The sequence below is a fragment of the Haliotis cracherodii genome, unplaced genomic scaffold (assembly GCF_022045235.1).
Source record: "Haliotis cracherodii isolate W230 unplaced genomic scaffold, xgHalCrac1.p SCAF_23, whole genome shotgun sequence".
NCBI lineage: Eukaryota > Metazoa > Mollusca > Gastropoda > Lepetellida > Haliotidae > Haliotis > Haliotis cracherodii.
In genome coordinates this window covers 13,257,182-13,270,323 of record NW_027266279.1, presented here as the reverse complement: position 1 = coordinate 13,270,323, position 13,142 = coordinate 13,257,182, and the positions used below count along the sequence as shown (strand labels likewise).

Here is a 13,142-nt window from a genome sequence, read left to right as displayed (position 1 = left end):
GGGATTTGGGTTTCAACGCCACATTTAATAGTATTACAGTTATGATTTATGTCTAAGATAGGACCAGTGACGAAAGTCAGGATGGTCGGTGACGTTTCTGTTTTGGTAGGTGTTGAAGAACATGAACCATTATCGGTGTGAATACGAAATTCTCGTCACGATTGATCTTTGAAGTTGCATGTAAAGTGAACAACACAACAAGCTGTTTCTAAACAAAAAGAAAGTAAGAAGAAAGAAAGTATCACCCATGTTTGATGGTGGTTAAAAAATGAAAAGAACAAGAAATGGTTATTCGATGGTGATGTATTTGATACGGGTATCATAGTTGTGTTTTGGGGGCGGTCGGGTAGCCTTGTGGTTAAAGCGTTCGCTCGTCACGCCGAAGACCCGGGTTCGATTCCCGACATGGGTACAATGTGTGAAGCCCATTTCTGGTGCCCCCCGCCGTGATATTGCTGGAATATTGCTAAAAGCGGCGTAAAACCATACTCACTCAGGTGTTTTGGACCTTACGTTTGCAGTATTTCGGCGACGGTTTGTAAAATGTTGGTCAAGTCCAATATTCAAGTGTATTACCATTTATGACCGGCAGTTTGGAACACATTTTCTTTCATGGTGCTGGTGTTAAAGCATTACGTTATTGATAGCATCTTCTCCATATCACACAAGCAGCAGGGGAAATGGCATATTAACGGGTCACAGGAGATGTACGTTTGTCATGGATACACTACCTCTTGTGGCATAATTTACCACGTTCCTAGCAACATGTGATTCTCAAGATGGCCAAATTGTGCCATGCAGTTAAAGTACCTGCAGTCGCTAGATGTCGACGCAACTCTACAAACAGTAGTGTTCTTTAATCATCAGATAATCAGTTTTACGTATTGATAGATTACAGAGGTGGTTCTCAAGACAGCTGCCCACTTAAACGTAAAAAAAGCTGTTGAACTTCACATCTTTGATTCACAACTTTCCTGCAACTTCTCCATCCACAGATGCGCATCTCCCCCAAACGCCGTCTACTTTTTATCTAATCATGCTGACGTGTGTTTTTATGTGCATTCCCCTTTATCCAAAACATGTGTATCCTATTTGCAATTTCCAGTTGTATCTTATATTAATATGTATTTAGAGATCGATATATGACTCCGCGCATAAAAAATAACAAGCACTACTTCTTAAACCACCTTTACAAAGATGCGGTGTAATGACATTTTTTATTTGTTTATCGTCCCCTTTGATAAATTTATAGCAATCAGATGAGAATTTGAATCTTTTGAATTTGTTGCGTTTGACTGACAATTTCTGAAATCATGACACATTGCGGGGTCATCTCGTCCTGAGCGGTTGCATTCCTCTAATGACGACCTACTTGATACACTTAAAGCTTGAGATTACATTTAGGTCATGGTGTCAGGTTAGGACAGTGGCAATATTCCAGCTATATGACGGCGGTCTGTAAATAATCGAGTCTGGACCACACAATTCAGTGATTGACACTAGTGGTAGTAGTCGTGGTTGTGATAATAACATTTATTTATTTATTTATTTATTTATTTATTTATTTATTTATTTATTTATTTATTTATTTATTTATTTATTTTATCTTCGTTTGTGTCTTGCTATTTGTTTTAATCAGGTACAGGTATCCTTTCCGCTTAATCTTAACCTTCCCATAATCCTGTGTCTGTTTGTGAGACTGGCTTTATACACGCATACGTGCAATACCATTACTTCACCTAATTGCCAGTCACGCGGGGACAAAGCCTCACCTGAAGGTGTGGTGTGCGTGCCTGCGTGACGGAGATTCCTCGTATGAAGTAACACGAAACAAAAAACGTTCATGACACCGAACAACCACTGAAAGCCGGATACTATCATCTTTCGCTAATATTTCCTAGGTAATGTGTGCGTCCAGACATCAGTATCATGTGCCGTACTCACATCTCGTGACATCTCGTCACTCACTTGATGATACAGCGGGATAAACAAGCCTCGAGGCATTATCGTTGAAAAAATGTGAAAAAATAATAATAAAGCAAGTGAACCTGGATCAACTACACACAAATCGATCTTAGGCGTTGTTTCGACAAAATTTACAATGGGAAATATAATTTCATGCAGGTAATTTATCGTCCGCTCAAATCCTCTTTAATATTTTTTAATTCACCTCATCTCACATTTTGTTTCGGGAATCATTTTTTGAAGTATTTATTTCTTAAGGGTTTGGGGTTTTTTTTCATTTTGTTCACTAACTCTACGGCCGTAGCCCTATAGGGACCCGTGAAGATTCCGGGGTAGAATAGGTCTTTAGCAACCCATGCTGGCCGTAAAAGGTGACTATGCTTGACGTAAAAGGCGACTAACGGGATTGGGTGGTCAGGCTCGTTGACTTGGTTGATGCACGTCATCGATCCCAGTTGCGTGGATTGATGCTCATATCAATCATTGGATTGTCTGGTCCAGACTTGATTATATTTACAGACCGCCGTCATATATGGAATATTGCTGAGTGCGGCTTAAAACAACAAAACAACCAAACCAACCCTATGAGTTTTGTGAGCGTGTGTTGGAGTATGGAGTTTACGACCGTCTTATCTCTGTGATCGCTTTGTGAGGACCCAGTTGTGCAGCCTTTAACAGTGACGTTGTTACAAAGTTGCGTTTGTGTCGCCACGTGGTTAATGCGTTCGCTCGTCACGCCGAACACATGGGTTCGATTCCCAACTTGCGTACAATGTGTGAAGCCCTGTCTTGATGTTTCCGGCCATGTGTTGCTGGAATATAAAGGCGACAAAAAACACACCCGGTGTTTACTTGTGTTTTACATCGTTCACACATCCGTCGACCCTAAAAATGAAACAAATGCATGGGTCCCAAGCAGCGTGCGTGCTTTTGTTTCCATGGAAACCCTATAAACAAATAAGGGGCGGTCGGGTAGCCTAGTGGTTAAAGCGTTTGCTCGTCACGCCGAAGACCCGGGTTCGATTCCCGACATGGATACAATGTGTGAAGCCCATTACTGGTGTCCCCCGTCGTGATTTTGCTGGAATATTGCTAAAAGCGGCGTAAAACCATACTCACTCACTCTATTTACACCTGTGTATAGGCAAAAGTTCTTGACAGCTTCAGTGTATATACAATAACCATGTATAAACTTCAAACACTGAAACCAGTGTTATATTAGCAAACTTGGTTCTGTCGTTATGTCGTTATAACAATATCTGAACCATGCGAGGAGGTGAAAGCCAGCGCAGGCTTTCTAATGAACGTCACACATGCAAAGTTCATAAGGGCGTACTAATAGGGGTATCGTGTATACACGGGTAAACGTTATACAATATGTTTGTGTTCTGGCATGACTTTAGTTTGTTCGGGTTTCTTTACTGGCCGAGTAATTATAAACAAACGAGCCCTTTGTTGAACACTTTGTTGATCCCTTTGCTCAAAGATTGTTTGATCTTGGTTACAACATTCAAGACCGCAGTAAAGCTTTCAAAATGTTTTATGCTAGGCATGTACGGGTCATTTCCAAATTTGACGCATCACCGACAAAAATTATCATTATTGCAATTCCCAATTTTGACTTGCCTTTGCATGTGTTTATCATTAATGCCACGGGTGAGGCAGGATATGCTCTCCTGTGAACACCCGTACCATCAAAAGTTGACAGTGAATGAGTGAATGTGTTGATTTTACGCCGCTTTTAGCAATATTCCAGCAATATCACGGCGGGGCACACCAGAAATGGGCGTCACACATTGTACCCATGTCGGGAATCGAACCCGGGTCTTTGGCGTGACGAGCGAACGCTTCAACCACCAGGCTACCCGACCGCCCCCAAAAGTTGACAGTTAACACATGATTAGGATATAGTCGGAATCGCACAATGGGCTCTGGTTCTAGCAGATATTTCTTATGATCGTGGAAATAGGTTTTGTCGCTTTTATTAACGCGTCTCCATTGTATACCTTGCCTTTTGTGTGGTAGAGTGTCCGGGCCATCAATGATACAGGGAGACTTTCCGATTAAATGGCAACCCAAGCAATTTTGTTTTGATTCAGGTCACTTAAAACCCACTTTCTTTTAAGGTAAAGTGTATTATCATTGAGTGAGTGAGTGAGTTTGGTTTTACGCCGCTTTTAGCAATATTCCAGGAATATCACGGCGTGGGACACCTGAAATGGGCTTAACACATTGTACCCATGTCGTGAATCGAACCTGGGTCTTCGGCGTGACGAGCGAACGCTTTAACCACTAGGCTACCCGACCGCCCCGTATTATCATTGAGGAACAGTGTCGCCAATAGGGCAATGAACCCAATTATTGTATATCAGAGATTGACATAAGTATCGGGTATGTATACTATATTGTACATCACGGATATATGTCGGCGCACCCTCTGTACGCGCGGCAGTCTTTAACAAAAGCCGGACGGGTGACTGACCTGTTTCGATAATAAACGATCGATCGAAGCCCTTTTCTTAGAATCTACCTCATTCAAGTACGTAGCGTGGTGACGATAGCTGCAAATTAATATTATACTTGATTGAACGTTTAGAATACATTGTATACTCCCCAGGGAGCTGAGAATGAAAATCGAGTGCTCACTGATCCATTGACTGGGGTAATAATGTAAGCGCCCGGAGCACACGAGCTGGTATGGAGTTTGGCGCCATACAAATGGATTATTATTATTATTGTTGTTGTTATTGTTGTTGCTGTTGCTGTTGTGCGATACGTGTATGTGATCGATCAGTCAGTCCTATGAGCGCTTAGGAGAGTTCAAGCATGGGAATCGTGTGACTTGCAATTGTCTGTTTGTTGTTGTGGTGATATATGTAGTGTTTATTGTAAACAATTGAATGTCGGTCACTTAGTTTTCGTTTTACTTATTTGTTAGCGCCGAGATTGTTGGGAAACGTGTTTGCTCATAATAATTGCTGTGTGAGATTCAATAGCCTTCCCCCACGGGATTCTGGTCTCAAACAACCGTATGCGGTCGTAAGACGCGACTTAACGGACAGTGTGGTCAGGCTCTATGTCTTGGTTGACTGCGTGTCATCATAACCCGTCGGCATGGATTGTTGCTCATAATATCTGTCACTGGTTTGTCCTGTCCACACTCGAACATTTATAGGCCGCCGTCATGTAGTTGGAGTATGTTTGGGTATTTCGTTCGACAACAAACAAACAAAAACAAAAATGTTAGTGTCACTTCAGTCCGCATTAATATTCCAGCATTCTCAGGACATCCTGTTTATAATCAGACGGCGGTCTGTAAATAATCGAGTCTTGACCAGACAATGCAGTGATTGATATCATGAGCATCGAACCAGCAAATGGATTTAGATAACAATACTCTTAATACAAAAATAATTTTCACTTAGCCACAGGATACGATTTTAAAATCCTTAACCATGTCATGAAAACTCACCAAAGGAAAATATCTGAGACACCAACACGAAAGCTCTATAGTTTGTTTGACAAATATAATAACTTAAAATTATGTTTAACCATTAGCTTTTATGACACCAAGTTATATAATGTTAAAGTTGTCAACGCGTGTGTAGACGGGGAAATTAGCTCAGATTGAAGACAAAGAACACGTCGAGTCCGAACTTCTTTAGTCGGCAAAAAAAAATTAAAAATACAATTACTAATAGAAATTCCTACTCGCGGCTATACATACAGGTTCTGTCGGAAAACCAGGCAAACTAACAGTAAAGATGTAAACATGTGTATACACTATTGGACAACAATGGACTGACGAAGAGACAATGGCGTTGCCCTGGACATGGGACTAGTGGGTGTGGTTACAGACACTGCCCAAGGGAAAATGGATTCAGGCTATAAATGTCAGAATGTGAAAAGCTGTGTTAGACAATGATACTGACCGCTGTTACGCATGGATTACATCATGTTAAATAACCCAGGTTTCCTAAACAATATGTTCTCAACACTGTACAAAAGTGAATTAGTTCAGAAGCTATAATTCTTTAAAAAAATAATGCATTGTCCTGGGTGCTATTAAGTCCTCTGTGACAAAGTCACCATCTTGAACTGACACACATGTCGCGGGTGATGGGAAAAGATTGTTTAAACTTGCCGCTAGGACTGATGACACGAATCGTCGAAAGATAACCTGTTTGTCCTGAGCGAGATGTAGGCGTAAGGATACGGGATCAGCCCGGGGGAACTTGTTTTCTTTGTGGCTGAATACAATTATTTTACTTAATGTGAACTTTCGGTAGCAGACGCTGTATGTCACGAACTTCCGTGTTAAAGAGAGGGCTACTGTTGCGTGAAATGGGACATGGCCGACTAGTACTGCCTTTAGCCTCTTAGTGTGTTTGATTCGTGAAGAGCCGGTGTAGAATAGGTCTTCAGCAGCTAAAAGGCCCTAAAAGGCGACTATGCTTGTCATAAGAGGCGACTAACGGGATCGGGTGGGCAGGCTCGCTGACTTGGTTGATGCATGTCATCGTATCCCACTTGCGTGGATCGATGCTCATGATATCAATCACTGGATTGTCTGGTCCAGACTCGATTATTTACGGACCGCCATCATATAGCTGGAATATTACCGAGTGCGGCTTTAAACAACAAACAAACTTATATTTGTGTGTTCTATTACCAATACCTTATCTTAAGACGAACACATAAAACAAATACTAAATATCGTTTTGGCTGACTCAAGAAAGGACAAAAAAGTATTTTTATTGTTTGTTGAGGCCGGTCAGTTGGATCATCTGCCTTTCCAGGTCCATCTGGTTTTCTTCATTTTGGAGCTGTACTAAATCTAAACTGCCGGCAAAAGAAAGCTATACTTTAATTTGAAAAAGATGATTTGACAAAAATAAATCACAAACGTTTTCAACGCGTTACTATTCTGAAAACAGTCGCCAAAACACTGCAAACCTAGGGTCCAATGTTAAATGCATCACCATCGACTTCTTGTTTGTTATTTTTAGCCGCCATCACATGTGGGTGTGTTCTTTTGTTTGGCCAATAGTTTATTCCTGCGCTGTGGTTGACTTGTACTTGACTTGGTTGACTGGTCAGTAAGGAGATAAACAACTTTTGTTGTGACAATCGTATCCGGGTTTATTGACAACCAATCTCATTAAAATCAGATCTGAGTTCTCGCTGCCGATAGCGATAGCGAGAACTGAGATCTGATTTTAATGAGATTGATTGACAACAAGTTTAATGTCACATTCAGGATAGCTTTGAAGATGTTCATTTCATACTTGCTGGGTCGAGAATTTGTCGGGGTAGCCTAGTGGTTAAAGCGTTAGCTCGTCACGCCGAAGACCCGGGTTCGAATCCCGACATGGGTACAATGTGTGAAGCCCATTTCTGGTGTCCCCCGCCGTGATATTGCTGGAATATTGCTAAAAGCGGCGTAAAACCAAACTCACTCACTCTAGAATGTGTCAATCCCTTGAATATTTCTTTTTATGTTGACATGGCGTCTTTTTTTGGTCAAAGTGCCCGATGCAAAGATTCGAGATAAGCGAAATAGCGAAAAAGAAGAGCCTGATATGCATATGAATTATGAATATTCGAGCTGACAGACGTTTCGAAATAGCTTAAGTTATATGAAATTACATTGCAGCAAGTCTTTTATATAACAGGTCCCGTGAAGATTCCGGGGTAGAATAGGTCTTCAGCAACCCATGCTTGCCGTAAAAGGTGACTATGCATGTCGTAAAAGGCGACTAAGGGGATCGGGTGACTTGGTTGATGCATGTCATCGATCCCAATTGCATGGATCGATGCTCATGATATCAATCACTGGATTGTCTGGTCCAGACTCGATTATTTACAGACCGCCGTCATATAGCTGGAATATTGCCGAATGCGGCGTAAAACAACAAACCAATCAATTTTATATAACAGGATGTAATCGGGGGATATCTGACACAGATTTGACAAAGGACATGCATCGGCCGAGGTATGTCTTGGAGTTATGCATTATGCATTTAAATTGACGAGGGTCAAGGACGTGTTTTTTTGGGAAAAGTATTTCGTTTTTGTCGGTAGAATGAATTATTGTAGCTTTCCTCAGCATCCAAACGCCAAATTCTTGGATTCGAACCCGGACCATGCACACGAGCTGTGGATAGTGTGCTGACATGGGGCGTCTGGTGGCCCACCCATCGAAGGAGTTCAAAGTCAGCAGCCATTGTGTTCATACGATCACCATTATTGGGTTTATTGGTATGATAATCTCCATTCTCGAATCTGAAGGATATACGAGTAAAGCGTGACACTTCAGACAAGCAAGCATCTTGAGTGAGTTTATAACTGGATTAAGGATTTACTCAAGACAACTTTGATGTTACATTGTAATGTTGCTATTCAATTTGTGACACCAACTCGAGGAGACACCACACAAGCACACTGAATTCACACACGCACGCACGCACGCACGCACGCACGCACGCACGCACGCCAGACATTTTTACGAAGAAATATAGCGACGGTTGAGTCGTGGTAGGGCAACACCTTGGCCCACTTGCACAAAGCGATCTTAGCGCTAAGATGATCGTAACTCCCATACTTTAACACAGGCTTACAATAGTTGTAGTGCTAAGATCGCTTTGTGCAAGTGGGCCCTGGTGTCATCACGAATTTTCAGTGAGCCATTCAAAAATTTTCACCGCTATTTTGCCTTATCGCCCTGTTTCGGTGGATAATCGAGACTGGTTATTACCAGGCGTTGACGTTTTCTGTTTACAATATATATTCAGGTACATACACATTCAAAATGAGATGAGAAACGTCGAGAGAAAAAATATCAACTGAAGAAAATGTCAACGTTTTATGTGTATATTACAATGGACATGAATCACAACATCACCCGTACACTCTGACCAGCTTGAGGGGCGGTCGGGTAGCCTAGTGGTTAAAGCGTTTGCTTGTCTCGCCGAAGACCCGGGTTCGATTCCCGACATGGGTACTATACGTGAAGCCCATTTTTGGTGTCCCCCGCCGTGATATTGCTGGAATATTGCTAAAAGCGGCGTAAAACCAAACTCACTCACTCACTGACCAGCTTGACCACTGTTCCAGGTCGGCTACACGAACATCAGGGAGGACGATGAAGGACAGGAGGTGTCACTGAAGGTTTACACCTTGGCTCTCAAAACAAAACATTCACAAGGTATGTTCCTCTTTGTGTATTTTACATAAATGTGAAATATTGATAAATGATTGTATAAATATCCTTTGTCCACTAGCAGACCGCCTCCGTGGTCTAGTGGTAGAGCGTCCGCCAGGAGAGCGGGAGGTCCGGGGTTCGATCCCCGACCGCGTCATACCAAAAGACGTTAAAGGATGGTACTTGTTGTTACCCTGTCTGGCGCTCGGCATTAAGGGGCTAATACAAGGACTGGTCGGCTTGGAGTCAGTATACTGTGTCTGAGTGGGGTATTCATGTTAAACTGCGGCATGGTATCTCAGTGTGCTAGCACTATAAATCGGCATCAGTCCGGACTAGTACAAGCAGCCAAACACACACACACACACATGTGATTTTTTTTTTTATCATTTATTTCACATAAATGAAAAATATTGATAAATAATTATATAAGATAATTACATATGTTCTGCCTATAAAGAAAATATTATTGTTGTTATTCTTATTATTATTACGGACCTTACTCTTCCAGGCGTGGCTGGACATGACTGGGACTTCTCCAGATGGTAAGGCGGTTACATCGTTTACACTGTACAGGGAAACCTCGTTAGTCCGGACCCCGTTCATCCGGGGAACGACACTGTCCGGATTAAAAGGGTTTCACTGTGTAGCAGTCACCGTTGTAGTGTCAGAACTTCACCCAACATAACGCAAAAGCACGACCTTTTGTTACAGATACTGTTAAAGACAATGATGCTCATAATGTCAATCACTGGATTGTGTGGTCCAGACTCGATTATTTTTAGACCACCGTGATAGAGCTGGAAGTGCGGCGTTAAACAACAAACAAACACTGGAGTACGCTTGGTAACTAGATGCCGTGGTCTCTGTTAATGGCAAGCTTCTTTCTTTGGCCACTTTGAACAGTACCGCATTTAACCTAATTTGTAAACACCCACAAATACGGATAAAGTGCCGTGCCATGGGGCCGTGATCAGTATGAATCTGGGCTTCGAAGTCACGATAAACGGATCCAGACAAAGCTATGGGAGGCAACTCTGCACAAAGAATTACGGCACCATATACCACGAGGCAACACGATACATCCGAAGTTCGTTATTCATATACCCTGTGTAGTCATATACACTTTTTTCTATATCTATAATTTTAATATTTGGCTAAGGCGAAACAATTTCTAATACAAGTTCAATGGAGGTATTCCAAATTGATTATGAATTAAAATGTTCTATCAATTTATTAAACAGGTTTTCGTTTGTAATTACGCCCCATGGCGAGATCGTCCACGTCTATCACCCCGCAGACGACGATGACGAGGCCGTCGCCATCAAGAAGGGTCTCTCGGCTGTGTTTGCTGGTCGTCTGCACCACGAGTCAGAGGTGAGAGGTCATGACCTTTACGTAACCTCGGTATATATCTTCAGGATTGTGGTTGCAGGGAACATATCCATTGGATAATGTTTCGAATTAAGTTTTTGTTATTCTTGGTAACGATGTTTCAAAATGGACATATAATTATATATTTTCTCATTATCGACAGCACTGGAACTCGAGTATATAGATCGATATAGAGACAATAGTGTTATTAACGTGTAACAGAACATGCAACTCCGATTATGTCGAACATGAAGAAGCCAGCAAAAATCAAACTATCACGTCGTTCTCTCTCTCTCTCTCTCTCTCTCTCTCTCTCTCTCTCTCTCTCGAAATCAAACTATCACGTCGTTCTCTCTCTCTCTCTCTCTCTCTCTCTCTCTCTCTCTCTCTCTCTCTCTCTCTCTCTCTCTCCCCCGACCTTCTGCTCTCTGGACAGACGCTCTACTACTGGACTGGTGAGGCGGTTTGGATATATGTACGTTAATGTAGGCCAATTTTCAACATTTTCACTCACTGCCGTTACTTCTATTCCAAGTATAATACAGTGTAACAAATAACACGGGCGCGGCTTCGACAGTCAAGTTTGTATCAGAATACGAACTATTTATAAAGTAGCCACACACAACGACAAGAGTGGGATCCTTCTCATATTTTGGGCATTGTTAACTAACCCTTCTGTTATTGCGCCTCAATATCAGCGAGGCAATAATGGCGTTATAACGAGGTATGAATGTACTCTCTTTGCAGGAAGTTTCCCGGAGAACCGAGGCGGGTTGGCGATATAGCGTGCAGGAGACAGGACAAGAAGGTACGTCATCAGTCACGTTAAGTTGAACAACAGCATAACACAATGGCATTTCATGATTGATGTTTATGCACATTATGAGATGTGTGGACATTGAAATAGTTTCTCGGTAAATACGCTTTCCATTTCTTAAAACCTTTCTTCACAAAGTACAGTGACTGAGTATGGTTTTACGCCGCTTTTAGCAACATTCCAACAATATCACGACAGTGGACACCAGAAATGGGCTTCACACATTGTACCCATGAGGTGAATCGAACCCGGGTCTTCGGCGTGACTAGCGAATACTTTAACCACTAGGCTACCCGACCACCCTACAAAGTACAGTATGTTGTATACATATAAAAAAAATAGTTCAGAGTGTTGTATTAAAGGGTTCGCAATATGTATAATTCACATTATTATTTTTTGTTTGTTGTTTAACGCCGAGCGCAGCAATATTCCTGCTGTATGACGGCGGTCTGTAAATAATCGAGTCTGACCAACACAATCCAGTGATTGATATCATGAGCATTGGTCTACGCAATTGGGATACGATGACATTTAGCAACCAAATCAGCGAACCTGTCCACCCGATCCCATTTGTCACCTCTCCCGAAAAGCGTGGGTCGCTGAAAATCAATTGTAACCATGATCTTCTGGGGGTTATAAATATCGTAACATTATCATAAACCCGCGATGACCCAAGTGTCCTATGTTTGTGGAGCAGAATTGATTTCAGAGTAAAATAAGTCCCAAGTCCCCAATGCTTGTCTCGCCAAATGGATTCCGAAATAGAACAGGCCCCAAGTACCCAATGCGTGTCTCCCTGTGGGGATTCCTGGGCAGACAGACCCCAAGTACCCAATGTGTGTCTCCCTGTGGGGATTCCTGGGCAGATAGACCCCAAGTACCCAATGCTTGTCTCCCTGTGGGGATTCCTGGGCAGATAGACCCCAAGTACCCAATGCGTGTCTCCCTGTGGGGATTCCTGGACAGATAGTCCCAAGTACTTCAATGCTTGTCGCAAGAACCGACAAAAATGAGAAACAGTTGGCTAGAATGTTTGACCAGGATGTGTATCATAGACCCCCAACAGCGCGGAACGTTGTTCACCCTATAAACCTTTAACTTCCTTATCTCAAACCATGTTATTTATAATCCGACGTCATATAACACACAATTATATCTCCATGGTTCTCCATGCTCCAGTATATTGAATGATTGTGTACACAATTTGGTATTTGTATCTGAAAAATGTTTCACGAAAATATACACAGTATTGGAAATTTATAAATTCTAAATCAAACTTGAAAGTAGGGAATTCCAGCGGTCACGATGTTATCCTTGTCTGTCATCCAGGTGTGCATCAAGCTTCGTATAGTGTTCGACCAAGCAAAGAGGGGCATATCTTCACCAAGACACGAGATCCCAAAGGTCACCCTGTCAAACATGCTTCCTCCCAGTACACCAAGGTGAGGGTCACACGTCCTACAAGAGAGCGTTAAACCGTTTGTGTTCCATTTGTTTTGTTGTAAAACAATGTCACAGTGTTTCCAGGAAGGTCACGAAAGTCACTACAGAAATCAGGATATATTTCTTTTATTGGACCTTTTGGTTAACTTCTAATGATCCACGATTTTAAGGCTAGGGTCGTGAAACATGGACAACATTTTGGGATGGTCTGCAGAAATGGACACACTTTTGAAGTGAAACTTACGCCTTTGTAGCTAAAGTCAGTATCATGTTAAATATAATGGGACTTAAATCGGCATAAAAGCACAAAGAGAGTCATGGATAACTCAAACATAGTAT

General features: G+C 42.0%; 1 protein-coding gene across 1 annotated transcript in view; it reads left to right on the top strand.

The window, feature by feature from the left end:
- Positions 1-13,142, top strand: part of LOC139471999 (uncharacterized) — a 188,571-nt gene that overhangs the window by 1,702 nt on the left and 173,727 nt on the right. Inside the window, exons 2-6 of the mRNA XM_071254507.1 lie at positions 9,082-9,172; positions 9,681-9,714; positions 10,414-10,546; positions 11,291-11,351; positions 12,690-12,802. Coding sequence (XP_071110608.1) covers positions 9,082-9,172; positions 9,681-9,714; positions 10,414-10,546; positions 11,291-11,351; positions 12,690-12,802 — 432 coding nt within the window. The remainder of the gene's footprint in view (positions 1-9,081; positions 9,173-9,680; positions 9,715-10,413; positions 10,547-11,290; positions 11,352-12,689; positions 12,803-13,142) is intronic.